Here is a 25,814-nt window from a genome sequence, read left to right as displayed (position 1 = left end):
TCTATCATTCGGTGTCTCATCCTTCCCCCCTGGACTTTGCGTACTCCGATCAAGGGGAGCGCAGCTCTGAAGCGGCCACCCGTCTGTGATCTGACTCGATATGCCCAAGGTCGCTCCACTCTTTTCTGCTTATCCTGAGTCCAATCCTCGACATACAACTACCGATGAGCTCAGAGGACGAATCCGGCAGAATTGAGGACTATGGGACTGCTGTGCAGGCGTCGCTAGTTGTCTTGTTGGCGGACAGTCACAAATGGTAAGTCCCACATGCGGCTTACTACCCCTCTTCACGAGGCTGATCATTCAGGATGGCACTCAAATTACTGGCAAGACATCATGAGCAGCTGGACGAGCCTACTACCATCTTCCACCCTACAACCACTCCCGCGGCCAAAGCCAAAGCCGAAGCCACTGACGACAGCAACTACCTGCAGTCTCTGCTAACTCTGACTCGAGAAGCGGGTGCTTCCATGCAATCCGATGAGATCCGATTTGCGTTCAACGACCGGTACGTCCATCAAATACCTCCATGTGCCCCTCGCTTGTGAAAGCTATACAGTACGCTGAAGCTGGCAGCATCGCCGAGTTCACTCTGCCGGTCTCGGTCGAAGAGGGTGGTGCCGGAGACAGTGACCGCCCGTGGCCTGCATACACGATGACGGTCGATCTGGACAGCAGAGACGTTAACGTCGCCCTGGAGTCAGATCTGCGTACCGTTCTGAACCTCATACCGTACGAGATGACGCCCAGCGAAAGAGGAAGTATCGAGCTTTACACGAGGGTGGCCACAAAGGGTTTGATGCAGGCGATGGTTGCGGGACCGTTGTCTGTAGAACAGACAGCTGATAGGTCAGCCGACGACCTGATCGACGTGCTCATGATCGAGGCTGCTCTGCTGAACATTGGAGAGGGCAGCCAGAACGATGCGAGAGAGGCTGGGGATCAGTCAGAGACTGAGATGACGGCTAGCGAGTCCTAGACGGGGACCTGGTATGTATAGACCTTCACGCGAGATATCATGAACAGTATCAGAACCGTGACTCGAAAGGCTACTCAAGTCAGTCTGAGTATTAGGCTTCTATGAGATATGCCTCAAAGAGGTCCGCCCGCTTGTCCAGCACACACGATTCCCCCTGGCCGCTTGCCCTCACGACGATCCCGGTCATCAGCTCACTGGGTGCAGCAACCGGTCCTAGCCTACTGCTCGTTACCGCGAGCTCTCACGCCGCACATGCAGTACCCCAGCGGACTCAGTAGGAGACGGCAGCAAAGATGCCGGTGGCGAGTTCCCAGCAGATCCATCATCAGCTTGTTTATCTTCGACCAATGAGACATCCCTGTTTCGCCACTTGACCGGTATTTGCACCCCACTCCGTAAGTCGCGAGTAAGAACACCGCATGATGGCGGCAATAATGTTAAGAGTCACGCGGAGGTTACACAGAGATATATCGGAGCGAAGAGCTGTGAGCGGTTATCTGCCCCCTATGAGCAGAGTGAGCGGCTTCCGCTTCAGAGTGTCAGGTGGGGCGTTGCCCCGGGCATTTCTGGATATTAAAGTGGTTGCCTGGCCCGTCCGGAAGTCTACCTCGCAGGGCCGCTTTTGGATTAAAATCCGACGCGTTGAATCTGGAGGGTGAGAGGGGAACGACACGATAGCCTTTGACCAACGCGGTAGATCTGGATGGTAAGGTAAGAGAGGAACGACATGGTATCTTTGAGCTGCAAGGATATCCTCCTGCCACATCAAGTCGCCACTTCGTCAGCGCTATAGTCGATATAGTCAGCAGTCAGCTTGTCCGGGTCAGTATCACTCGTATCCCTCTGGACCCTTGCCTAGACTTAGCTCGCTGATCAATGCATCAGCGCAGTCTTTACAGGTGTCTACCTCTGCTCCGTATATCCTACTTTACAATCTAAAAGCGCAAGCTTAAAACACAAAGATGATATATAGACGGTCCAAGATCCTATCACTAGGCTCACTCCCAATCCCTCACGAGCTAATTCACTCCCTCCTCCTCTCAGTCTCCTCCTCCATCATCGCCTCCATCGTTTAGCTCGGTCGGGAAAGGGGGGTATCGCGGGATGGATGAGGCGGTCTTTATCTTTGGTTGTTGTATCCGGGTCGTGTGTGATTAAAAAAAGTCGAAATGAAGTGGGGAAGGGGTGGATGGTGGGTGTTTGTTGTACAGGTGATAATGATAAGGGGTAAAGGTGAAATTGTCGAATGGATGGGTGCCGACTATCAAGCCGACGCATACCCCATGTCCATGCCCTTTCGTAGAAAGGGTTCTCCGCCATCTGCTCCTCTCTTCTCCTCCAAAGCCGATTGATGCCACCGATAGTGGCGGCGCGGCATTTTGGAGGTTGGCGGGTCGAGAGGAAGGTGAGATGGGTGGTAGGGAGGGGGACTCGGTATGGTGGCGGTAGGTAGTGGAGTCGGAGAGGTAGTTGTTGTTGGGTAGGGAAGGGAAGGGAAAGGAAAGTATCCCGCCAAGGGATACGAGTTTATTTGGGTACCTCAAAGAGGTTAGAGACTGTGCTCCGACGAACCAGCCTTCACCATCCTCGCCTGAGCGCGGACGGTGGAAGGCGAGACGCCGGAAGTCTTGGCGGACACGAGGGGACCGTCATTGTGGATGCCTTGACGGTGGCGCTCGAGGTCGTGCAAGCGGGAGAAGCCGCGCTTGCAGGTAGAGTGGGGGCACTGGTGGGGTTTGGCCCGAACGGGATTGTGGGTCTGGGCGTGGGACTGTACTGTCAGCTATGTTCATACATCAAGTGGAGAAGGAGCTCACCTTGAGATTGAAAGCCCTTGCAAATGCTCGGCCACAAGTGTTGCACTTGTGCCGCTTCTTCGGGTCGTCCGGGGTCTGACCCGGAACGTACCCCCTTCCTCCTCCGTTCAGGTTGGGGATGACGACATCCGCCGAGCCAGCCGAGCCGACCGACACCTGGTCGTGCTCCGACCCGTCAACCTCCTCCTCTCCTTCCGCCTCAAATGACCGGACGAGCGATGAGGGAGCAGAAAATGCTTTGGGGACCGGGGCGAGGATGGGAGCCGTGGCAGTGATGGGAACCGCCGCGTTCGGAGCAGAAGCGGGAGCCAAAGGGAGGGAAGCTAACGGAGCGGCGGCAGGCTGTACCCAGGCCGGCTGGGTCGGGACCGCGGGATTGATAAAGGCGTTCTGGGTGGCGGCGACCCAGTAGCCCGTCTGCGCCCGTTGCTGCTCGGCGCGAGCCAGAGCGACATCGTGCGCCTGGAGATGCGCCTCGGCCTGAGCGTTCGCCAGGTGCGCCTGTTCCTGAGGGTTGTACGCGTAGATCTGCCCCGCGTCCGAGGAGAAGCCGGACGGGTAGCCGAGCATCGCAGAAGGTGCAAGGTCGGGTTTCATACCGTTGTCCGAGGGGAAGACAGGCATGGAGTATTGAGCGAGGAGAGTGTCAAATTCCTGTTGCGCTTTGACCCGTGCGTCTGCTTCCGCTTGGGCCGCCAGCGCCTTGTAGTGAAGGTAGCGCTGAAGGTGATGGTTTGACAGCGCCTCGGCCGTCTCCGCAGGGGCGATGGACGGAATGGTGGCGAGAGAAAGGGAGGGAGCAGTGGCGAGTACGTCTGCAAAGGATGAGATGGAGGATTGAGGGGAAATCAACGTGGTTGACGCGGGGGTGGATGAGGAAAAGACCGGTGTGACGTCTGATACGTCCGCCGCGCCAAATGGGTCGGACTGCATGGTAAAGTCCCACGCAAAGGTGTCGTCGAGGAGGGAAGATGAGGCGGGGGAGGTATGGGTAAAAGATTCGAGGTCAAAGTCGAGACCCGGCTCAGAGTAATTGGATCCGGGCGGCGAGGGGACGTAGAAGGGGAGTGATGCGGATTTGGCGTTATCCGCGGCGAGTGTAGGCCCGGAGGGAGGGAAGGTGAAGGCCCCATCATAGGTGAAGGACATGGTGGATGCCATGGTGGCGAAGGGGGCAACGTTGGATGATGCGATAAGGGACGAAGGAAGTGCACGTTGGTTATCGGTGTTGAGGAGCGCGTAGAAGGCAATGATCAGCCTCTCTACTTGGTGTCTTGATTCTCTTGCGCGTCGATATCTTTCAAATATCAAACGATGATGGGTAGAAGCATGTATGATGTTTAGATGGATGTGAGACAAAGGAGTATAAGGTGTTGGTTGTGTATGGAAGGGAGGGGAAGGGGAAGGAAAGGGGGGGAGACTGAAAGGGGAGACGAGGCGAGAAGAGCGGTGCACCCTGAAAATTACCACTCTAGGCGATTCAATCCCCCGAATGTGGCGCCGCACCGCTTCATCCTGCTTCAACCGTTTCGACCGGCAACCCTTTTGCCTATCATGCATCTAACTGCTCCACTCCCGACCCAGATCGTCCAGCACATGCCCAACCTCTGCCGCACTACCTCATCCTCGCATGCACAGTGAGGCCGAAAAGATGACGCAAAGCAATGCAGAAAAGCAACTCACCGGCTTTTCTCCGCGACAGGAGGAAAGTGCCACACTGAACGGTCGCAGCATGCAAGGGTTTTGAGAGAGCGAATTATCGGTGCAGACTGATGACTAGCGGGGCAGGGATGCGGTGGGAGCGGGAAGAGGAGCCAGGGCCGCATCCCCGTGTCTCTTAAGGAATACTCTGCATGACTACCGAGTGAGCGTCAGAGCTGCGGACGCACCTTGACCGGTTCTGACGGTCGGCGAAATTCACAAAGGGGAGTGCGCCACCTCCTTCCGCAGTACCTCGGCCGTACAGGATATAGACCGGAAGATTGACATCCCGCAGCGCAGAGTATCAGATATGCACTTTCGGAACCACTGATTACTACCTGAGCGTCGATCGATATCTCATGCCGAAGGAGGAATGTCCCGCTCAGCACAGCACTGCTGCGGAACAGGCTCGGGTCACATTCGAGCGTTACTTCTGAGGTGGTGTCTATCAGTATCTGATAAGCTCTCATCAATAAACGCATCAGCTGCGTCACAGTCTGAGTCTTGAGAAATGAGGTATGCATTCCGCAGCATCAATAGCTCCAACTGAGCTCAGCTCGGCGCCCGTTCTCCGCAGCCACCTGTGCTCAGCGAAACTATGACGGCTTGAAGTCGAGCTGCCCAACGATTAGGGGCCATACTGCGTCATTAGCTTTTGCTCATGTTACCCAAGTTCGGCCGATAGATTTGTACTCACCCTCCTCGAAGCCAACGTGCTTGCCATGTCTGATCTGCTGCCAGATCTGCATCATCGTATCGCTCTTCTTGATCTCCGTCCAGTGCTTGAGGAAGTAGGCGACTTGTACCTGCCTTCATCAGCCCAACCAGTCGCACCATCTTATCTGCCCAAAGTCCGACTCACCTTGCGTACATCCTCGAACGTCGAGCTGAACCGGCTAAACACCTCAGCCGGCACATTCTGACTCGTCAAATCCCCAATAATATGCTGGAACGCCCGCAGCTTCAGTGCTGGCAAGTCCAGCTTGTCCGCGAGTCGGTAGACCGCCTTGGCGGAGACTGGGCGGGGTCCGAGCGGGTCTCCAGAGGTGGACGAGGGCGATGCGGCGATATCATGCGTCTTCATCCAGTGTTGAATCCATTCGGAGCGGGACCGGAAGCGGTGTGCGGGAGGTTGGGGGAGGGAGGAGATGGATCCGGGTCGAGAAGGACCGGCGGCTGTGGCGAGCGGGGAAGGGTGCGTAAAGGTGGATGTGAGGGGTGCAAAGTAGATGCTGTCGGTGTAGAGCTAGAAATCAGCTTTATGTCCAACGACCGGCGGCCAGTTCTGAGAGCCAAGGCAAACTCACCCAGAACAATACCGCCCACCAGGTGCTCCACGCAGCATCCCTCACAACCACCTTTGTCTTCTTCGGCCCCGCGGCTACTCCCTCCTGAGTCAACTTGGGCCTATCCGTCCCTACTTCCCGCTTACTCCCTCCCGCCGTACTAACCGCCGCTGACACGGAGGGACTCGACGCCTCGCTCTCCGGGACAGCCTCGTGCGTCTGCCCCGTACCTGCAGTACGCTCTTCATCCCCGCCTGTCCCTCCAGATCCCTCGGGCGCATCCTCTTCAATGACCATTCTATCCTCTTCGTCCCCTTCCCGCTCGTCATCCTCTTGGTCTGGCCGATCGCCGGATACCGATGTCTTCCGAGTGGAATGAAACGACGTCGGTCTAGGTGGTAAAGGTGAGAGGCTACGTCGGGGTGCTGAGCCGTGATGCTGATCCGCAGCTTCTTCCTCGCCGTCCGAGTCGGATAGCCCATCCATGTCATCCTCATAGTCATCCTGCGACGTCAACTCAACTCATATCGCGGGGGGCATGGGGCGAGCGAGTCAAAACTGACCTCATCGATGCTGCCCTCGTTCTCCCGGAAACCTCCCCGGAACATGGCGCGGAAATAGTCACATCGCTCCAGCAGTTTCTTGTTTGCGTAGATCCGTCGAGAGCCGCTGGCTTTGTCCGGTTCGTTCCCACTCGATGTCTGCCCCCGACACTGAGGATTGGGTATGATGAATTCCACATCCGAGTAGACTGATGGTCAGCAAATGGTAAAGCGACCATCATTGGCAAACTCACGCGGATCATCGAGCAGCGCTCCCACCCCACTGATCAGACTCTTCGGCACGACCCGCTTGGGTCCCCCACCCGCCGCTGTCCCACCCGCAACTCCCCCACTCGACCCTTCTCCCCCACTCCAGGCACTCAAACCTCCTCCACTGCCCACCACCTTCCCATTGACCACCGTCGTAGCCGGCACCCAGCCATTCAGCGGCATGCTCATGCCCAACCAATACCCCGCCGGGGGCTGCGCCTGCGCCTGGACCGTGCAGACGATGACGAACGCGTCGGCGGCGAGCACGGCCGGGTGCCGGAAGAGGGTCTGGCGAGACCCAAAGAGCTGCCATCCCCAGTTGGCAGTCTTGATGGCGAAGGTGTGGTCGGCGGCGTCTTTGGTAGCGAGGACAGCGATCTTGCCGGTACGTTCGTCAGGGACCACAGAGCGGATTTCGAAGCGGAACCACCAGATGCCTTTGCGTTGCCATTTGTCGGGGGTGCCGGCTTCGACTTCCTGCGGTGTGGGCTAGCATGTCAGCGAGGGTCCTATATACTGTCGTAGCCGGGCAGCATAGGCTCTGTTCGCAGTGCTTCACCGCCAGCAGGGTGTAAAGGCACTGAGAGCTGACAACTCACGGTGCATGAAAGGTACAGCGAGGCATTATCCCCTCCAGCAGCTCCAGAGTTCGGGTAGAACAGCACCTCCCATAGGTTGTCCACATCTCCAAATACCGCCGACCTGATGCACTTGCTGCAAAGTCAGCCTTTTCCCTTCTCTGGTTAAGATGACCCAGTCAATGGAGTATCACTGCGAGGACTGTGATCTGTCTGCTCTTGCTCGCCAACAAACGGAATGAGAATGACCACTCACGACTTGGTCTCTCCCTTTGTCCCATCGTACATCGCCTTCAAGCCGCTCACGCGCCATTCGAGCGTCACTGCCGTGGACTCGCTGAATTCGAACTGGTTTGATTGGCCAGGAGTGGGGAACGAGGACGATTGTGCGACTGTGGAGTGTCAGGATTGCTGTCTTATGCTCAATAACCAGGCCCTGACAAAGATAGCTGCTAGTACGGACATGGGACCGCCCAGGTCCCGTGTTGTAGGTGAGAAGGCAACATACCCTGGTTGGAATCCCGAGGGGTGTACTCGTAAGGTGGAGGGACGGCGGCCATCGTGTCTCGTTCAGCGGTTCCTCCTCCTTTGATTCAGCTGTCGGAGCTTGTAAATCTGTATATATCGCCGGTGCTGTGCTAGCGGATTAGAGGCAGAGCCTGAGCTAGAGTCACGAGTGAGAATCAAGAGCTCAAGCTTTCAAGGTTCCTCCTGATCGACGTCGCGTCCGGGATGGAGGCAATGACGTAACCGGGTGTGCCTGGACCGAAGGTGGCAGAGTGGCGGCTTGCTTGGGGGCCGAGTGACTCGAGCTGGGTACTGAACAGTCGGTGACGCCAGACTAACGCAGGTGAGGTGGTATACATGACGCATACGGCTATCCTGATCTCTCGATAAAGTCACTGCCTATCTAGTACCAGCATGATTCTGCAGCACCACCAGATAATACCCTCGAGCCCGGCCGCCGCTCGCTTGCCCCTAGCTTGCGCGCCGACACGGCCTCCCCGCTCACTTGCCGTAGTGTCGCATGGGCACCTTGAGTCAGAAGCTTTTCCCAGGTCCTCCGCTGTTGAGCAGATCGTAGGCTGCAACGAGCCCATGGTACACCTTTGAGTCCCCATCGCCGCGGGTGATATGGTAGCGGAGAGCATCCAGATCTGCGCCGGTCGAGTTGTTCCTCTCCAAGCGGGTACGAGGCACGAGGAGCACTGCATCTCCATGGGACTCTGTCGACTTGCTGGCGATCTCGAAGGTAAACACGGCACGTCGTGCGTTCGTGATGTCCTCCCAGTCAACGCTCTTGAGGATGAGGGTATGAGCTTTGGCGATAGAGCTCTTGAAAGTTTTCGCCGATTTTGTGCACGCTCACCGACCGAGATCACTGCCCTATCATCCTCATGGTAGGTATCCGTCTCTAAGGAGTCTTTGGCTGAAATTATATTGTCTGACTATACATGAGATCTGCGAGCGGAAATGATGAAGGGCAGGCAAGCCGCGAGTTTCTGGCAGACAGTAGGATGAGAGTCGCACCGAGAGGTCCTGCTAGGGATACCACAAGAGTCACCCCTTGCATGCAGTAGCCAGCCCACCCCTCTTGTCAAAGGAAGATCGATCCCATGGACTCCCGTTCGTTTTACGATCAGGCGGCCATCGCCATGTGACAGGTCATCACCCAAACCCCAAGTGAATACTGCCTATCCTTTCCAGCCACGCACAGGTCATGTCTCGTCATATCCCAGATCTCACACCTCACCTGCCATGTATGGACGCGCAGAGAGCGCAGCGACTACACCCCCCGAGTCCCGGCGGACCGACGAGGAATGAGGAGGCACTTGCGCCACGTGGCGCGGAGTGCCGCACATTTGCCTCCGGTGCCTGAAGGAGGGAATGCGAGCTTGTCAGATTTTGGGGTGTGGAGCGGGATTGGAAGGTGACTTGTTCAAGGGTTCGCTCCATATCTAGCGGCTGCGCCACATGAGTGAAGAGCTCCGTTGCACCGTTCTCTCAGCCAAGGCAGCTGACTCCGGTTAGAGATGGGGGAGGTATCACAGATCCAGCAGCAATCAACTTATTCGGGTCCGAGCTCCGATGCGACAAAGAAGCTCCGTCCGTTGCGCCGCCTTTGCGTAATAAGGTTCGCCTAGTCTGAGACACACACACGTTCAACAGGGTCACTCAACCTCGACTCGTGCCATTCCGCAGATTTGCGCACACCCCTTCCTTTCCTTTCTGTACTTCATCATTCTTCCATCTGCTATCGCACTCATAGCTTGCACCATGGCCAACATCGCACTCATCACCACCATCCTCAAGGGCGTTACGGCCTTCTGGTCCTTGCTCGTCTTGGCCGTTAGCGCGGCCATGATTGCCAAATTCAACAGCTATGGTGAGCATCCATGTCACCACTCTGTCTTGGCATGATGCTTTTTGCTGACCACTCATAGTCGGAGGGTATATCGCAGGCTCAGGTTTCAGCCAAGGTAATGCGGTGCTCGCTGCTGCCATCCTATGTTTCTTGTACTTCTCCATCGCGTGAGTGCTGTCTATCCTCGAACTGGACCGTGATGCTGGGCGCGGCTGATGGCAAATAGCGTCGTCTTGCTCTTCGTCAGTCCCGCATCCATCATCCTCAGCGTCATTGCCGATGTCGCCATCATGGGGTTCCTCTTCATCCTCAACCTAGGTATGTGTTCTTTTTGGCTTAGGCGTACGAGAGTAGGTTGGCTGATCTACCAGGCTCCGTAGCTGCCCTCAGTGATGTGGCTGGCGCTTTCAAGGGGTGCCGAGGAGACCGCTTCTGCTCGCTTGGGAACGCAACTCTTGGTCTCGGCTGGGTCTTGGTCTTCTTGGTGAGTACAAAGTCGTCTCCGCATCCGCCGTATTGAATCTCCTTCTTGACTACCCCTGTGCTATCTCTCGCTGACCCTCAGATCCTCGCCATCCTCCTCCTCGAGATCATCGTCACCCTCCGCGGCTACGGTGGCGGCATGTCCACTTGGCGCACCCCGTTCAACGAGCTCATCACCAACGGCACCACCAAGACCGGCCGAGGCGTCGAGCACCACTCTGAGGCGGGGCTGGGTGCGTCCAGTGCGGGCGTGCCGGTGGGCATGACGTCTACTGGACCGCAGGTCGTCCAGAGGGTCTAGGGCTGATGAAGGGAGATGGAAGCGGGTATCATAATGACGGGATTTGGAGAGGAAGCGGGAGATCGGATAATAATGGGAAGGGTGCCTGGAGTCTGGATGTCGCTGAGCGGCTGTTCATGAGGAGAATCAAGTTCAAGCGTCGAAGGGCCTCCAAGTACACCGTACATTGACGAAAGCTTACTCACGACCACTCATGACCTGATGCGGCCAGATACCAGTCTAGTGAGCTGGCCTGACGGGCCTAACGGACGGTGGGATACACGGTAGGCAGCCTTACCATTAGTATATTCGGTCTACCTACAAGGACTGCCAGGTCTGGCTCGCTTCTCCGCAATCCGGCGACGCAGCTGGACACTACACCCGCTCGGCTGAATATTGACGACGGGCAGGAGGTCCAAGGGAGAGTACAAAGTTCGAATGGCCAAGCTACCCTATGCAATTCATCGTGGACGCTACTCGAGTATATACGGTCCAGCCCGCCAACTACCGTATACAGGGCTGTGTAGACCCAGCTCATGCTTGGTCTAGTTTCGAATCTCCAGCCGTTCTATACGGTATCATTACCCAAGGGAAAATCAACCTCCAGAACAGATCCAACGAGCGGCTTGTGATTCAAAACTAGCTTGGTCGGAGCCTGAGGCTCGGCGCTCTGCAAGTCGAGATGACGTGATGGCAGCATTCCTCGCCTCGGCGCGGCGGTGCTCCCAGAGCGCAGGATATCGTCCGGCCGACGACGCTCGAGCTGCTCATACCGAGAACAATGATCCGGCCGATCGCATACCCACTGGGGCATACAAGTACCTACGAGGGTCACACCGGCACTGCCTTCCACTACAAGGAATGGCGCCAAGCCCCCCGGTCGGCTCCGAATACAAATCCAGCGACCCCTGCGCCGCCGCCGAGTGCCGAGCGCGGAGCGCCGCGTCTCTCTTCTTGGCTTGGGTATCTGGTGCGCATCATGAGGGGAACATACGCATGCTCCAGTCGTATCCGGCCGGCTCCTGCGTTCTTGCGCTCGGAAGATATATAAGAGAGCTGATTCGGCGCTGGCTTACCCGACCTACCGGTACCTTCCATCTGGTCTGCTTCATCTAGCTACTAAAAATGACAGCGCTCACCATCTTTACTACTTTCCTCAAGGGGTTTACAGCCCTTTGGGCACTCATCACCGTCGGCATCAGTTCTGCCTTAGTGCACAAGTTCAACGATCTACGTGAGTCCGCACAAGCCTCTCTTCCTCTGGCTCGCGCTCATTTTCACAGTCCGTCCGTATGTTCGCGCGTCAGGCTTCAGCCAGGGTAATGCGGTCATCGCAGCAGGAGCCTTGTCATTCTTGTACTTCGCTATCACGTGAGTACCGTACAAGGTCAAGACGGATGACGGGCGTGACTAAGCGGCACAGCGTCGTCCTGATCTTCGCTGCGCCCCGCTCGGTCCTACTCAGTATGATTGCGGATGTCATCTGCCTGAGTGTCATCCTCCTCCTCAGTCTGGGTAAGCTCCCAGACTTAGTGTCAGGGTATCGACTCGCTGATTGGATAGGATCTATGGCCGCCCTGACGGACGTCAACGCCGCATTTAGGGGCTGCAGAGGGGATATCGTTTTCTGCGCTCTGGGTAACACGACTTTGGCCGTTGGCTGGTGCTTGGTCTGCCTAGTGAGCACAACCTCTCGTGATCTTGTGACATACTGCTGGCAGATCAAGCAGCTGACATAGCAGATCCTCATCATCCTCTCGCTTGAAGTCATCGTTACGCTGCGGAGGTACGGCGGCTCGCTCTCTACATGGCGTACACCGTTCAACGAGCTGGTCAATCATGGACCATCCGACGCAGGGCATTCTAAGGAATCTCGAAGGAACGATGACGCGCAGATGAGCGGATCAGATGCGGGAATGGTAGGAGGAGGTAGGCCGGAGATGGTCCAGCGGGTATAAGCTGAGCCTGGGGGATGTGATCTTCCTTCCGCGCCGAGTGAACTGAGAATGATATGTAGCTATATGATCATTGAGATTTGTCGAGATGGTCAGCCCTTGCAACTTGACCGCTACGAGGAGCTCAGACAAGCCCGACTTCGTCGTCGTCCTTGCCATCGATCGTTACGAGCAGCCACTGCCAGGCCATTACGGCAGGCCACTGGCAAGCGAGATTTCGACTCTCCTCATTCCTCGTTTGCACCTCACGCGTCGACATGACCATACAGCCCCCTCTTATCAGTATGAACGCCGAAGCGGGACCGTCGACACCTCCAGCGGGGAGAGTGCCGGCTTATAAGCTCTCTCAGTCTCTAAATGGGCATCGGAGGAGTGTCACGGCGTTGCAATGGTTGACGGATGGGCAGGCGCTCGTTTCTGGCGGTGCGTACCACCTATTCGATGACAAGAAGTCGTCCCGACGTTGCAGACCGTCGAAGGTTCATTTGAGTGCTTATGATATACAGGCGCAGATGGGATCCTTAACATCTGGACATCCACCCCGCCCTCCACCTCCCTGGGCCACGCGCGGACCATCCGAGCCCACCGGACAGGTATCAACAGCCTCTCCATATCCCCTGACGACCTATACGTCGCTACCGCCTCGGACGATAATGACATTCGTATCTACCCTGTCTCATCTCCCTCTCCTGCCGCCTCCGGCCCCGTCTCAGCCGAACCCGAACCCGAAGTCCAGGCCGAAAGGAAGACACGCTCCTTGACTACGCCTCTCCGGGAGCTGAAGGGCCATACGGCCCCGGTCCTCGCTGTCGCCTTTTCGCCCAAGTCGAACCTGCTCGTCAGTGGCAGCTTCGACGAGAGTGCGATCGTATGGGATGTACGGCGTGGAGTTGCGCTGAGGCAGCTGCCGGCGCATTCGGAGGCGGTGTGGACAGTAGGGTGGGATGGGGAGGGAGTGATGGTCCTCACGGGAAGTGCGGACGGGCTCATGTGAGTCGGTCAGGAGCTGTGGTAGCTGAAGCTGACCTCATAGTCGGTTATGGGACGCTACGACGGGGCAATGTCTCAAGACTCTCGACAATGACTCCAATTCCCCCGTCACCTCCGCCCTCTTCACTCCGAACCCCTTCTACCTCATCTCCGGTACAGCTGGCGTCGTCCGGGTCTACAATATCCATACCGGCAAGGTCGTCAAGACATTGCAGCCAACAACGGCCGTCGTCGTGCCTGCTCCAACCGGGGCGGCGAACGAGAACAAGGAAGGCGGGACTACGGTTGGGGCGGTGGTTGTCGCTTTTACGGCGGTTCCTGAGTGCGCAGAAGGGATGGAGGTAGACGGTCCGGGAGGGAAGAAGGAGGCGTGGGTGCTGGCTACTACCGGCGAGTCAGGAGTAGCGGGTGGTAAGGTGGTCATCTGGGAGCTGGGGACAAGAAGAGTGGGACAGGTGCTGGAAGGTCATAGATCGGCGGTCATTGCTCTGGCGGTACATCCGAGCGGGAGGATGGTAGCTACGGGCAGTCTTGAGCCGGAGAAGGTCATACACGTCTGGCGGGACGATGAATGATATTGCTAGATTGCTCTACAGGTATGGCTATAAGCCTACTCGACCGCCCTTCCCCCTGACGCCCTTCCAGACATTATCAACCCATTCCTTCTCTTCCCTCTCTACCATGACGAACTCATCTGTCGACCCGGTTCTCCCGACTCCGCCTCCTGACGCCGCCCCTCCGCTGTTGCCTCCACTGCTTGATGCAGCCCCCTGACTCCCTCTTCCGACCTTACTAGGCGATGCTCCCGCCTCCTCTGGAAAGAATAGGCCTGTAGACTCTCTTGGTCGGAAGGGCAGATTGAGCGCTTTGGCTGTGGATTGCGATAATGGGGATGCACGGCCTGGCGTATTATTGTTATTTGATGATGTGCGCGCTAGGGCTGAAGAAGGGTAGTTTTGCGATTGTGAGGAAGAGGATGGGCGAGTTGGGGTGGATACAGAAGGGGTGGAAGGGCCTTTGGTGGCGGTTAAGGGGTATGCCCGGGTCTACAGAGTTAGTTTCAGTACTGAGCAAAGTGGAGCTGGGAAACGGACCAGAGGCGATGACACTCGAGAGGGAGTCAACTGAAGCCCTGTTGCCCCTGGTGCCTTCGCAGGCGCAGCAGGCGACCGGACCGAGATGTACGCTTCGACGATATTCCACAGCGTCACCACCGTCAGTATCGTTTCTGCCTGTATGAGCTTGAGCCGCCGTATATCCGCTAGGCTCAACTTACCCAGCCACCAAAATCCTCTTCCTGCCCAGCTCGCATGACCTCTTGCACGCCCTTGCACATACTCATCTGCGAACCAGATCACTCCCCGGCGGAATTGACGGTACGGGGTGAATATTGAGCGAAAGACGGTGAGGAGGGCGAGTGCGAAGGAGTTGATTTTCAGTCTGGAGTGGGCTACTGATGCTGGGAGAGGCTTGAAGGGCGACGGGAGGCTGGAGAGGCTCATCTTGAAAGTGATGGTAGATGTCGAACATCGAAGTCAGAAGCTGAAGCAGCTCCTGCATGGTGCCGAGATCCGGGCCCGGAAAGTCACGTGATTTGTTACGTAAAGCGTTTCACGTCGCGGCTGATGCGCGTCCGGTCAGCTATAAATTCCTTCAACCCATGTTCTCCCTCTTGACTGGTACATCTTGACTGTAGGCAACATGCCGGTCTCTTTCCCGACGACTAGTACTGTCGCTAAGCGAGTCGAGCAGAATGCGTACAAGACAGTAGAGTTGGCAGAGCTCGTGAAGGCGGCATCACGCGGTGAAGGGGAGGGAAGGGGTAAGGGAAAGCAGGCTGAGGCGGGAGGTAAGTTCGCGCTCTGATGCCCCAGCGGTGGTCAATGCTGATAATCAGGATCCAAGGACATCTCCGAACCATCCGGCACTCATGTTCACACGCTCACTATCGAGGTCGAGCTCGGCGCCCCTCCGCCACAGATCACATACCGCCATCGCGAACCGGAAGCCAACCCTGCATACGCCCAGTTCGACGCCCTTCGAAGCTCTCTCAAGGCTGCCGCGAAGGCCTGCGAGCCCTTGGATATCATCCGCCCCGCGGACCAGGTCCTAGGTATAGACCTTCCGCCGAGCAAAGGCGCGTTCGCGCCCAAATCTACCCCGAGCGTTGCGGTCTACCCGAGCTCGAGCGAGGAGAGGACTACTCGGGGAACCGAGAGACCTCTCGTCCGTCTTGAAGAGAAAACACGGTGGAGGGACTACAGCCTGGACATCCCGGGTGCGAAGGAGTGGAACAAGCAGTCCACGGCGTGGGACTCGACGAGCTGGCTTCATGCCGTGTTGGCGCTGGATTCGAGGGAGAGGGCCATGCGCAACCAGGTGTACAGGGATGATGTCAGGCGCTTTGAGCTTCGGACGGGTTTGCAGATGGCCTGGGAGCCAGCTGAGGGGAAGAAGGCGGCAGAGAAGAAGGCCCAGCGGAAGAAGGGCGCCGAGGAGGGGTCTGACGGGGAAGATGAGGATTATGAGGACAACGAGGATAACGACGAGAGCGAGATCGGGGATGAGGAGAAGGAGGGTGAGAAAATTAAATTGATCATCACCGTCAACGTCTATCTCAACTTCGCCGCCCTGGCTACCCCGGCTCCGGAGATCGGTACGGACCTCATCGGCCTCATCCTCCACTCCATCATTCCCTCGGATCTCCCCCTCATGCTCGATGCCTCGGACAAGAGGTACGACGCCCTTCGTTCATTCTTCGCCTGTATGCAGCCGGCGCCTTTCCTACCACGCGGTATGAACGCGTCCGACCTTCAGCCCAAGGCGATGCGGTCGACGCTACTGCCCTTCCAGCTCCGAACACTGCGGCTTTTACTCGAGCGCGAGCACGCGGCGGGATACGAGAACCTCTCTCTCTCGGAAACGGCGGATCCGCGAGGGTTCTGGGCGCAACTTGAAGTAGGCGGAGAGAACGTGGCGTACCGGCGAGCCACGGGCGAGATGTTGTCTCTGCCCGAGTCGGTGGCTAGCGCAATAGCGAACCGCAAGGGCAAGGGGAGAGCGATGGACGCAGATGTCGACATGGAGTCAGAGGGAGCGCTAGGAGGGTTGAGTGCAGCGGACCGAAAGTTGCTGCCCCCGCTGGTGGATCTGTCAAAGGTCCGGGGGACCATGCTCTGCGAGGAAATGGGTCAGTCTCCTTTATCTGAGTATTGTGACGAGAGCTGATCGGTTTCAGGCCTCGGCAAGACAGTCGAAGCTATTGCTCTCATGCTACACCACCGCCACCCTCTCTCTACATCTCGGTCCTCGCTCGAAATGGCTCCCGAAGCACCCGCATCATCGTCAGAAGAGGCCGAAGAATTCGACATTGACATGCTCGATGACGACGCGCCGCTCACTGCCGCCCGAGAGCGTAAACGCGTGGCTGCGGCCCATGTCAATGTGCCCAATATGGACCTTCTGGCGGGTCCGCCGGGATTGGAGGATGAGGAGATCAGCGGATGGCTTCAGGCAGAATTGGACGCGTTTAGCGGGACAAAGGTCTGGAGCGAGGAGTCTCAGCTGGATGTGACGGAGGTTGCGGTGAGTTGGCTTTACCCGGAGGCTTGTAGCCCATGGATCAGCAGCTGACACTGCAGACCACGCTCATTGTCACTCCATCTGTTCTTCTCAAGCAATGGGTCTCCGAGATCCAGACGCACGCCCCTGGACTCCGAGTTTGCGTGTATGAAGGCTGGAAGAAGCTTCAGGACGGCATCAGGAGACAACAAGCATCGCAGAACAAGTCAAACGGCGCGAAGCCCGGCGACAAGAAGCGGAAAGCCACCGAGGCGTTGAGGAAGAAGGTGGTCAAGAAGTACAGTGGTGGAAAGGGGCAGGTCAACGGGGAGGAGGAAGCGGAAGGGGCGGAATACGTCGAGGAGCCGGTCAAGGAGGAAGCGTCGAGCGCGGACCCTTTGAGTCTGCTTGAGGTCACTCAGGTGGAATTCGAGAAGTATGTCCGGGCGCACGATATCGTCATTTGCACGTATCAAGACTGTAAGTCCAGGCTGCTGTCAGCTTGAGTCGAGCTGATGTGGGTCAGTGGCTTCGGATCTCAAGGTCGCGCACCCGGCGCCTTCGCGGTCCAGGCGCAAAAATATCGACTACAAGGAGAACGAGCGCCCGAGAAGCCCTCTGATCATGGTCGAGTGGTGGCGTGTCTGCATGGACGAGGTCCAGCTGTCCAGCGATCAGTCCGCTGCTTCGTAAGTTTCCTTGACGAGACCTGATTGGGGCGGGAGAGCTGATCCGTCAGCGAGATGGTTGCTCTGATTCCCCGCCGAAACTCCCTCGCTGTTTCCGGTACCCCCGCCAAGACGGACATTAAGGATCTCTTGGGTGTCCTCCGCTTCCTCCGTGTCCCTCGGATCCCATACGACGGCCGCCTCTGGTACCGTCTTCAGCAGCCCTCATTCCGGCCCGCCTTCGAAGGCCTCTTCCGCGCCATCTCCGTCCGCACTACCAAGCGCCAAGTCCAGGACGAACTCACTATTCCTCGCCAGACGCGATACGTCGTCCCCATCGAGCTGTCTCAAATTGAACAGCACTACTATCTCGATACCCTCGGTCGGCAGCGGGAGATCATGACCCGCCGAGGTGGGGGCGGGCTGGACCGTGCCGCCCTCAAGGCGTGTCTTCTCAACCTCCGCCAGATCTGTACGCACATGCAGGTTGGGCTCTTACAGGCGGGCGCTGGGGGCCCGCGGGAACGGCTGAATCTGGGGAAGGAGTTGATGACGATGAAGGAGGCGCTGGAGAAGATGAAGAGCGATCATGTCGCTGAGTTCCTTTCTGAGAGTCGCCTCCAGGTCGGTCTTTCCCTGGATTGTTTATGGAGAATATTGCTGATTTCTAGCTTCGCTTGATGGTCCGCCTTGGCCAACTCATCCTGTCTGACAAAGACAACGACCTCCGTCTTCTTCAAGCGGCCGCCAAATTTGAACGGTGCCGCGAGACGATCACCAAGCAGCTCGGACCGGTCCGGGAGGAGCTTCAACGTCTTCTCGCCGCGAACGGCAATATCGAGATTGACGACGATGCCTTGTCGACGGGTACAGCGGAGAAGAAGGGGTTGAGTCAGCAGGAGAAGGAGAAGGCGGGAGCGATCACCAGTGCGAGGACGACAATCAGGGAACTGCTTTTGATTTTGCATCAGGCGAGCTTCTTGATGGGTGATGTGAGGCATCAGCAGGGGGAGGCGGATCTAGAGAGTAAGCTATCCCCTGTGTCTCTCCCGCAGTGATCGAGTAGCTGATATGGCCAGCTGAGGAGTACGCGAAGGCCGATCAGATCAGGAAAGAGATTCTTGGCGGATCGCTCCGACAGTCCATTGTCGCGATTGCCAGACTCGACCGCCAGGTTGAGGCGAGCGACTTCAAGGACGTGGAGATGCTTCAGACGGAGGACGATTGTGGGCGGGGCGGGATCTCGTCGGCGGACGCGATCGAGTCGTCTAATGAGCTTTTGCGGCTCATCAATGAGAAGTGAGCTAGTTCGAGCTGAGCCTTCGGGCCCAAGAGGGGAGAGCTGATGCCGTAGCACCCTGATCATCTGGGACTGGCGACAGAAGATCATCGAGCTTCTCCGTGCGCCCGTCGAGGCTGAGCAGGCCGAGGATGCTGTTCCTGGCGGTGATGCGCCGGCGGAGGCGAACGCAGAGGAAGACTTCTACGGCAAGAGCTTGAAGTCGCAGGGCGAGCTCCAGTGCTACATGACTGCGTACGCCGCTGCGTTGGTGGACCGACGAGGTGAGTCGCCAGGCGCTGTAGGAGGTATATACCCGGACGTGAAGCTGATATTAGCAGAGATGATCAGCGAAGAGCGGAATCTGTTCGCCGAGGGTGACGCTTCTCGTCCTGCCGAGGTGAGCTCTCAGGGCTTCGGAGATGTAGTTCACAGGGCCTCAAGCTGATTGCATTAGCGAACGACCGCCCGAGCCCGACAGGCCAAAGAGGCCGGACTGGAGCTCGGCTTGTACGATGAAGACGACGAAAACAAAAAGTTGCTTGACGAGCTCATGCAGGAGAGGCAGGCGTTTATGGACGCGCGGAAGGGAACGTGCGAGCGGCCTCTGAAGGGCTACCTCATTGATCTCAATGGTAAGCTGGTGGCTATTTGTGTACTGGACGTGCTTGAAGCTGATTGTGATTAGGTGTTGTCCACAATACCACCATGAGGAGAGAGGAGGTTCAGATTGCCAAGCAGGCTGCGGACTTTATCCGGGGGTATCACAAGGAGCAGGGTAGGTATTCCTCTCAAGACTATTTGAGAGGTGCTGACGGGTGCAGCGACTCACTTGGACAACCTCAATAAGGAGCTTGATCTTTTCCGCGCGACTTTCAACTACCGCGTCAAGTTCTTTGCGGCCCTGCAGGAGATCTCGGATAGTGTGAGCTACCCCGACTATATCAGATTGTCAGGATTCAGCTGATTCTCCAGGTCGCCGAGCCCGACGCCGCCCCCGAAGGCAAAAAGAAGCGCGACGTGCACGACGAGATCCGGTCCGTCGACGCGGAAATCACCGCGAAAGAGGTCCGGCTGGCGCAGCTCACCACGCGGGGTCGATACCTCGACTTTTTGGGCGGAGGGCAGGCCGAGAAGGACGATGATGAGCTGCGCGAAGACTGTATCATCTGTATGGGCAGTTCGGACGATACTCATGGGTTGTTGCTGGAGTGTGGTCATTTCTTCTGCGCTGTGAGTCTTAATATTACCTTTCCTTCAGCCTTGTAGGATCGTCTATTGAGGATGGTAAGCTGATTGTGCTAGTCTTGCTACAAGGCGTACCGGTCTTCCCAAAGTCGAGGGTGTCCTTCTTGTCGCCGAGATAGTAAGTGCAGCTTGCCAGAGCCTCTCCGGCGAATGTCAGACAGCTGATCTTTCAGTCGACGACAAGGCCATCACCCGGTTCAAACTCGGCGGTGCACCATCCAAGACCAACCAAAAGGAAATGCGAGCCCTGGCATCTGCCGACGCAGCCGCCATCACTGCCCTGGATGCCTCTGCGCCCGCTGCTGGTCCGTCCGGCGAAGCGGCGGCTGCCGCCGCTGGCACATCCGCCGACGCACTCCTTGCTGCCCAGCTGGCAGAGGAGGATCGAGAAGGTCAAAACCTGCGTGAGATGGAGGAGCAGGAGTTTGGTGCTACGCGTGCAGAGGAGGTCGAGAAGCAGGCGAGGGAGCGGGATATGGCTCGGGTGAATATGCTGGATTTGGAGACGCGGAGGGAGATTGCGCATATGGATATGATGGGGGAGTATGGGTCCAAGGTGAGTCCCGGAGGATACTGCCTCGAGTAATGGAAATTCACGAAATTCAGAGCTGACGCCGCAGATCGACTTCCTCGTCAAGCATCTGTTGCACTACCGAGCTCGCCAGCCCGAGGCGAGGCACGTCATCTTTTCGAACTGGTCCGACAGTCTCAACAGTGAGCTGCCCATATCACTTGCGAGACATGCGTTAGCTGACTTCGGTAGTCGTCACGCGCGCTTTGAGACAGAACGGCATCAAGTTTGCCTCCTTCGATGGTAACAAGACCAAAGATGTCGTCGACAACTTTATCAAGGACAAGTCTATCACCGTCTTCCTGCTTCATGCCGAGCGTGAAAGGTCAGCTACACTCGCATCTCTCTTTATCCCGGATCTAAGCTGACACCTCAGTGCCGGTCTCACCCTGACGACCTGCCAAGTCGTCCACCTGCTCGAGCCCGTCCTGCGCCACTCGTTCGAACTCCAAGCGATCGGCCGAGTCGACCGTCTCGGCCAAAAGAACGAAACCAAGGTCTACTGCTACGCAACGCGCGATACTGTCGAGTCGCGCATCCTCGCCCTGGGTGTTCGGAACGGAACGTCCATCTACCTGAAGAATGATGATGCGGACAGAGGGGAGATGGAACGGCGGGCGGATAATGTGGTTAGTGCTGCTGGTAAAGGAGGAGATTTGGGGGCTGGGGATGGGACTGGGAATGAGGAGGAGTTGCTCAGTTTGTTGCTTTGAAGGAATGGGCATGGTGGTGGAAGGAGCAAGGGAGAGGGGTGCACGGGGATCTTACGGAGGATTGAATACTGAGGGCCTGTACATATTTGCAAACGAGAAGAGGGAGGTTGTATATAGGTACGCATTATGCTGGATATCAAAGCACGAGCGCGGGGTGCTCTATTGGTCGAGCGCACCAGTGACGTGAGCTCAAGCGGCCCAAGACAAGGTAGTTGGGCGATCTGAGGCTCGAGTTCCCGTCACCCCCACTTAACCAGCTCAACTGGTGCTCACCCCCACTTTAGCCAAAACTCGGCCGGTGTACCCGAACGGTCAGAGCACCCCTCGACATCCCCCGAACCACCTACTTCCCAGAGCCTCCTCTTTAACAACCGCATACAAGGACTCCCCGAGCTACGGCGCACATCATGACGGCCAGGACAGAAGCCACATGGACAAAGATCCCAGGACCACATCTCCCTCGCTCATCCCACTCGGTATGCGTGATCGCGGGCAAGGCTTACATCTTTGGAGGGTGAGCCAGTTCGGGGTCTACATGCTCAGCTTGAAGACGGTTTGAGTGGGCTCTGATGATGTAGGGAGATCCAGCCTAGGCAGCCGGTCGACAACGCCATGCACATCGTCGATATCGAAACTGGCGAATGCGAGGAGGTGGCGGCCAAAGGTGATGCCCCTGCGCCGAGGGTGGGCCACACGGGCGCAGCTGTCGGGAATGACATCTACGTATTTGGAGGTGTGAGTCAATACTTTTTCCCTACATATAGCTACAGAATCTCTGGCTGATATGCAAGCGGGGCGGTAAAGATATGACACCCCTCGGAGAATCCGGCGCCGTCTACGTCTTCTCCACTACCGCCCGCACATGGTCTAGGCTGCAGCCAACGTCCGAATCATACCCCATTGCAAGGTCATACCACTCATCGACGGCCACATCAACCCATATTCTCATCCATGGTGGCTGTCCTCCTCCTCCTTCTGGGCGCCTGGCCGACGTCTGGGCGTTCGACATTGCGTCTCATACCTGGACGGTCCTGCCCGAAGCTCCTGGGAAAGGACGAGGCGGGACCGCTATAGCCGTCCTCGATGGGAAGCTTTGGCGGTTCGGCGGGTTCGATGGAGTAGGGGAATTGGGAGGTGGAGTGGACTGCTTGAATCTGGAGAAGGCTCTGCATGGCGCGGACGAGGACGGGAATGCCAACTCAGGCTGGGGCTTCATCCCGTACGGTGACGCCACCGGAGCCGAGGCAGGCAAGTCCGCGGGCCCGGGCGCAAGATCCGTCACTGCCCTGATCCCTTCGACAGCCGGGTCTGGTCCACCCAAACTGCTGGTCATCATGGGCGAAGGTAAGCCCTCACCAACCGGCGGTCACGATGCGGCGGGTGGCTTCTACGACGACGTGTGGAGCTTCGATCCGACGAGTGGGAAGTGGGAACAGGTTGTGATCGCCAGCGGAGGCGGGCCGGGTCCGAGGGGTTGGTTTGGGGCTGATGTGCACGGGGAAGGGGCGGTGGTGTGGGGCGGGCTGAATGGGGCGAACGAGCGAGAGGGAGATGGGTGGGTGCTGAGCTTCCAGTAGATAGCCGAAGGAAGTAGTGTAGATACTGCTAGGGCTAGCTGTTCCTCGACTCGTGTGTATGTACTCGGCTTCAGCTCAGTCAGCTATGTCAGTTCGCACTCAGTGCACAATCAGCGGTTCCCGTTGCGCGGCTCGTCTCGACTCCTAACATGTCCTCTCCGCCGATTGTCAGGGATCCTGGTCCGTCTCTCAGCACATCACACCCTCCCTTCCTCCCGTTGACCACTGCCTGCCTTATCAAGCCCCTCGTTCCTAGCCCATCCGTTGCCTTCCATCAATTCCAGCAGATCCCCTCAGACTCTCTTTGAGTTGATGATGCCGGGTTTCATGGGTAATACAGTCGTACAAACAGTCCTCCATCCCTCGAGTACACCGCGCCGCGTCGATCAATGGTGCTCTTCGTCGCCGTGTCCGTGTCCATGTCCGTGGCCGTCCCATGGATGTCTCAGGCCCTGCAAGGTCAGCTCAGTCCGCTGTAAGCTTCCGGCCAACTGACAATCAGAGCAGCTCCGTCCTGTCTGCAGATATCAGCTCAAGCTCTCTCGAGGAGGTCGGGGAGCTCACCTTGCCCGGTAGAAGATGAAGAACCACATGCCTGCTCCGAGAGCCTTGGCCATGCCGCGGTGGAAGAAGGAGACCGGGTGGGGGTGGAAGCCTGTAGTCGATCAGCTTGCTTTCCTTGCGCTTAGGCATGATAGCCGAGCTAGCTGCTGTGTGTACGTACCTGGACCTGCCATGATGGTGTGCTGTGTATAGGCAGAGAGTAGTAACAACAACCAGTGATAGCAAGCTGTATCTGACCCAGTGCGGCTATAACTCCGAAACGCCGATGATGAGGCATTCTCGTCACCAGCCTTGCCTTGTCTCACTTCGACTCGTCCTTCCAGCCAAAAGTTGTAGAGATACCTTTGTATTCATCACAGCTCATATACAGACAGACAGCACCCATTACACCAGCATAACAGCTACAGCGAAAGCTATATCACCCTCAACAACCCAAAAATCAGCAAACGCGAGCAAAATGTCTATCAATGACCCCGCGGCGGCGGCTTATGCTGCTCAGGAGGTGGACGAGGATGCGGAGGTGCAGGTTGATCTGGGGCAGCTCAACGCCCTCAGTCCGGAGGTCATCTCCAAGCAGGCTACGGTGAGCTTCTGCTGCCCATTACGCCGTAAAGGAGGCCAAGCTGATCATCCAGATAAATATCGGTTAGTTGAGACGAGTCTGGCGGTCGAACGACCAGGAACAGCTGGCGAGGCTCTACCCGACCGTGTAGCTGACATACGCAGGAACTATCGGACACGTCGCTCACGGTAAATCTTCTACTGTCCGCGCCATCTCCGGCGTCCAGACCGTCCGGTTCAAGACTGAGCTGGAACGGAATATCACGATCAAGCTGGGTTATGCCAATGCCAAGGTGAGCTCAGAATCTCAGAGCTTTGTCGACGGTCGGTAGCTGACGTACAGATCTACAAATGTGCCAGCCCATCATGCCCTCCTCCTTCATGTTACCGCTCATATCCTTCATCAAAGGAGAACAACCCAAAGTGTGAACGGCCTGGATGCGACGGGCGGATGGACCTGCTGAGGTGAGCTTATTGGATCAGAGCGATGGCGCTGAGCGAGAGTAAGCTGATCAAGCAGGCATGTGTCCTTCGTCGATTGCCCAGGACACGACATTCTCATGGCTACCATGTTGACCGGTGCCGCCGTCAGTAAGTATCTACGATAAATTGCGGCAAAGGCGGTATGCTGACTCTCAGTGAACGGTGCCCTCCTCCTGATCGCCGGAAACGAATCCTGTCCTCAACCCCAAACCGGTGAACATCTCGCCGCGCTCGAAATTATCGGTGTCGACCCCAAAAACATTGTCATCCTGCAAAACAAGATGGATTTGGTCAGGGAGACGGAGGCTATGGAGCATTGCGAGAGCATCAAGAAATTTGTGGAAGGTATGTCGCAGCTACGCGGTACCCGATATGCGGACGCCATAGCTGATTTCGGCAGGTACCACCGCCAGATTAGCACCCATCATCCCCGTCTCGGCCCAGCTCAAATTTAACATTGACGCCGTCGTCGAAGCCATCACCAAAATCGCTCCCCCAAAATACGACTTTGCGGCTGATCCGCGTATGGTCGTCATTCGGTCCTTTGACGTCAACAAGCCCGGTGCGGGTGTGGACGAGCTGAAGGGCGGTGTTGCCGGTGGAAGTATCCTCCAGGGTGTCTTCAAGGTGAGCTCACACTTTTTTCTTGCAGGTGATAATTCCAAGCTCACTGGTCAGATCGGGATGGAGGTCGAGATCCGACCCGGAATCATCCACCGGGACGCCACTACCGGACACTGTACCTGCCGCCCCCTCCGATCCAAGATCGTCTCCCTCCTTGCCGAGCAGAACCAGCTGCAATTCGCCGTTCCAGGTGGTCTTATCGGTGTGGGAACACTGGTCGACCCGGCGCTGTGCCGTGCCGATAGATTGTTGGGGATGGTCATGAGCGCAGTGGGCAAGGGGCCCAACATCTACACCGAGATCAAGGCTGAAGGTTTGTCACCATCCTTCAGACAGGGGAAGGTAAAGCTGACATTCCCAGTCTTCCTCCTCCGCCGACTTCTCGGTGTCAAGACGGACGACGCCAAGAAGGCCAAAGTTTCGAAGCTCGCTGTCGGCGAGACACTCTTTGTCAACATTGGTGCCAGTCAGACGGGTGGCCGGATCGTGGCGCTCAAGGGAGGAGATGTGACGATTCAGTTGACGACACCGGCGTGTACCGAAAAGGGAGAGAAGATTGCGCTGAGTCGGAGAATCGACAGGCATTGGCGTTTGATCGGATGGGGAAAGGTGAGTTATTGGACATGCGAATGAAGGGCGGATAAAAGCTGACAGTACAGGTCAAGAGCGGAGGAACCCTCGCAGAGGTGGTGGACAAGTAGACCACCGATGTTTACCCA

General features: G+C 57.2%; 11 protein-coding genes across 11 annotated transcripts; 7 read left to right on the top strand and 4 right to left on the bottom strand.

Moving 5' to 3' along the window:
- Nucleotides 1–164: 164 nt before the first annotated feature.
- Nucleotides 165–979, top strand: MKK02DRAFT_32879 (uncharacterized protein; the record flags this gene model as incomplete). Its single annotated transcript, XM_053088597.1, has 3 exons — nt 165–256; nt 308–508; nt 577–979. The coding sequence occupies 3 exons, from the start codon at nt 165–167 to the stop codon at nt 977–979; spliced, it is 696 nt and encodes a 231-aa protein (XP_052945241.1).
- Nucleotides 980–2,528: 1,549 nt separating this feature from the next.
- MKK02DRAFT_32878 (uncharacterized protein) lies at nt 2,529–3,957 on the bottom strand (the record flags this gene model as incomplete). The annotated part of the gene is made up of 2 exons (XM_053088596.1): nt 2,529–2,750; nt 2,797–3,957. The coding sequence occupies 2 exons, from the start codon at nt 3,955–3,957 to the stop codon at nt 2,529–2,531; spliced, it is 1,383 nt and encodes a 460-aa protein (XP_052945240.1).
- Nucleotides 3,958–5,093: 1,136 nt separating this feature from the next.
- Nucleotides 5,094–7,733, bottom strand: MKK02DRAFT_44152 (uncharacterized protein; the record flags this gene model as incomplete). The annotated part of the gene is made up of 9 exons (XM_053092804.1): nt 5,094–5,137; nt 5,195–5,303; nt 5,360–5,743; nt 5,805–6,287; nt 6,347–6,534; nt 6,580–7,084; nt 7,195–7,309; nt 7,430–7,565; nt 7,682–7,733. The coding sequence occupies 9 exons, from the start codon at nt 7,731–7,733 to the stop codon at nt 5,094–5,096; spliced, it is 2,016 nt and encodes a 671-aa protein (XP_052945239.1).
- Nucleotides 7,734–9,450: 1,717 nt separating this feature from the next.
- Nucleotides 9,451–10,492, top strand: MKK02DRAFT_32876 (uncharacterized protein; the record flags this gene model as incomplete). Its single annotated transcript, XM_053088595.1, has 6 exons — nt 9,451–9,559; nt 9,618–9,705; nt 9,786–9,856; nt 9,910–10,022; nt 10,104–10,254; nt 10,305–10,492. The coding sequence occupies 6 exons, from the start codon at nt 9,451–9,453 to the stop codon at nt 10,490–10,492; spliced, it is 720 nt and encodes a 239-aa protein (XP_052945238.1).
- A 934-nt stretch (nt 10,493–11,426) lies between these two features.
- On the top strand, nt 11,427–12,259 carry MKK02DRAFT_44150 (uncharacterized protein; the record flags this gene model as incomplete). Its single annotated transcript, XM_053092803.1, has 5 exons — nt 11,427–11,535; nt 11,585–11,672; nt 11,725–11,816; nt 11,865–11,980; nt 12,044–12,259. 5 exons carry the CDS (start codon nt 11,427–11,429, stop codon nt 12,257–12,259), a joined length of 621 nt encoding a protein of 206 aa, XP_052945237.1.
- Nucleotides 12,260–12,540: 281 nt separating this feature from the next.
- On the top strand, nt 12,541–13,821 carry MKK02DRAFT_44149 (putative chromatin binding protein; the record flags this gene model as incomplete). Its single annotated transcript, XM_053092802.1, has 3 exons — nt 12,541–12,679; nt 12,763–13,246; nt 13,290–13,821. The coding sequence occupies 3 exons, from the start codon at nt 12,541–12,543 to the stop codon at nt 13,819–13,821; spliced, it is 1,155 nt and encodes a 384-aa protein (XP_052945236.1).
- Nucleotides 13,822–13,848: 27 nt separating this feature from the next.
- Nucleotides 13,849–14,748, bottom strand: MKK02DRAFT_44148 (uncharacterized protein; the record flags this gene model as incomplete). Its single annotated transcript, XM_053092801.1, has 3 exons — nt 13,849–14,292; nt 14,341–14,474; nt 14,523–14,748. The coding sequence occupies 3 exons, from the start codon at nt 14,746–14,748 to the stop codon at nt 13,849–13,851; spliced, it is 804 nt and encodes a 267-aa protein (XP_052945235.1).
- A 199-nt stretch (nt 14,749–14,947) lies between these two features.
- Nucleotides 14,948–21,286, top strand: MKK02DRAFT_44147 (SNF2 family N-terminal domain-containing protein; the record flags this gene model as incomplete). Its single annotated transcript, XM_053092800.1, has 19 exons — nt 14,948–15,095; nt 15,144–16,436; nt 16,485–16,831; nt 16,888–17,287; nt 17,334–17,496; nt 17,547–18,099; nt 18,147–18,501; nt 18,555–18,774; nt 18,830–19,038; nt 19,093–19,154; nt 19,212–19,389; nt 19,443–19,532; nt 19,579–19,679; nt 19,730–19,987; nt 20,060–20,120; nt 20,176–20,558; nt 20,623–20,716; nt 20,766–20,898; nt 20,950–21,286. 19 exons carry the CDS (start codon nt 14,948–14,950, stop codon nt 21,284–21,286), a joined length of 5,385 nt encoding a protein of 1,794 aa, XP_052945234.1.
- A 407-nt stretch (nt 21,287–21,693) lies between these two features.
- On the top strand, nt 21,694–22,863 carry MKK02DRAFT_44146 (uncharacterized protein; the record flags this gene model as incomplete). Its single annotated transcript, XM_053092799.1, has 3 exons — nt 21,694–21,800; nt 21,865–22,021; nt 22,078–22,863. 3 exons carry the CDS (start codon nt 21,694–21,696, stop codon nt 22,861–22,863), a joined length of 1,050 nt encoding a protein of 349 aa, XP_052945233.1.
- A 386-nt stretch (nt 22,864–23,249) lies between these two features.
- On the bottom strand, nt 23,250–23,600 carry MKK02DRAFT_44145 (uncharacterized protein; the record flags this gene model as incomplete). Its single annotated transcript, XM_053092798.1, has 4 exons — nt 23,250–23,315; nt 23,360–23,381; nt 23,428–23,518; nt 23,588–23,600. The coding sequence occupies 4 exons, from the start codon at nt 23,598–23,600 to the stop codon at nt 23,250–23,252; spliced, it is 192 nt and encodes a 63-aa protein (XP_052945232.1).
- Nucleotides 23,601–23,884: 284 nt separating this feature from the next.
- MKK02DRAFT_44144 (eukaryotic translation initiation factor 2 gamma) lies at nt 23,885–25,796 on the top strand (the record flags this gene model as incomplete). The annotated part of the gene is made up of 10 exons (XM_053092797.1): nt 23,885–24,010; nt 24,063–24,072; nt 24,154–24,281; nt 24,332–24,453; nt 24,509–24,579; nt 24,628–24,816; nt 24,872–25,098; nt 25,150–25,408; nt 25,457–25,704; nt 25,755–25,796. 10 exons carry the CDS (start codon nt 23,885–23,887, stop codon nt 25,794–25,796), a joined length of 1,422 nt encoding a protein of 473 aa, XP_052945231.1.
- Nucleotides 25,797–25,814: the final 18 nt, after the last annotated feature.

This window comes from Dioszegia hungarica, assembly GCF_025882075.1.
Source record: "Dioszegia hungarica strain PDD-24b-2 chromosome Unknown MKK02contig_8, whole genome shotgun sequence".
Taxonomy (NCBI): Eukaryota; Fungi; Basidiomycota; class Tremellomycetes; order Tremellales; family Bulleribasidiaceae; genus Dioszegia; species Dioszegia hungarica.
This window is presented reverse-complemented; position numbering and strand designations above follow the sequence as displayed.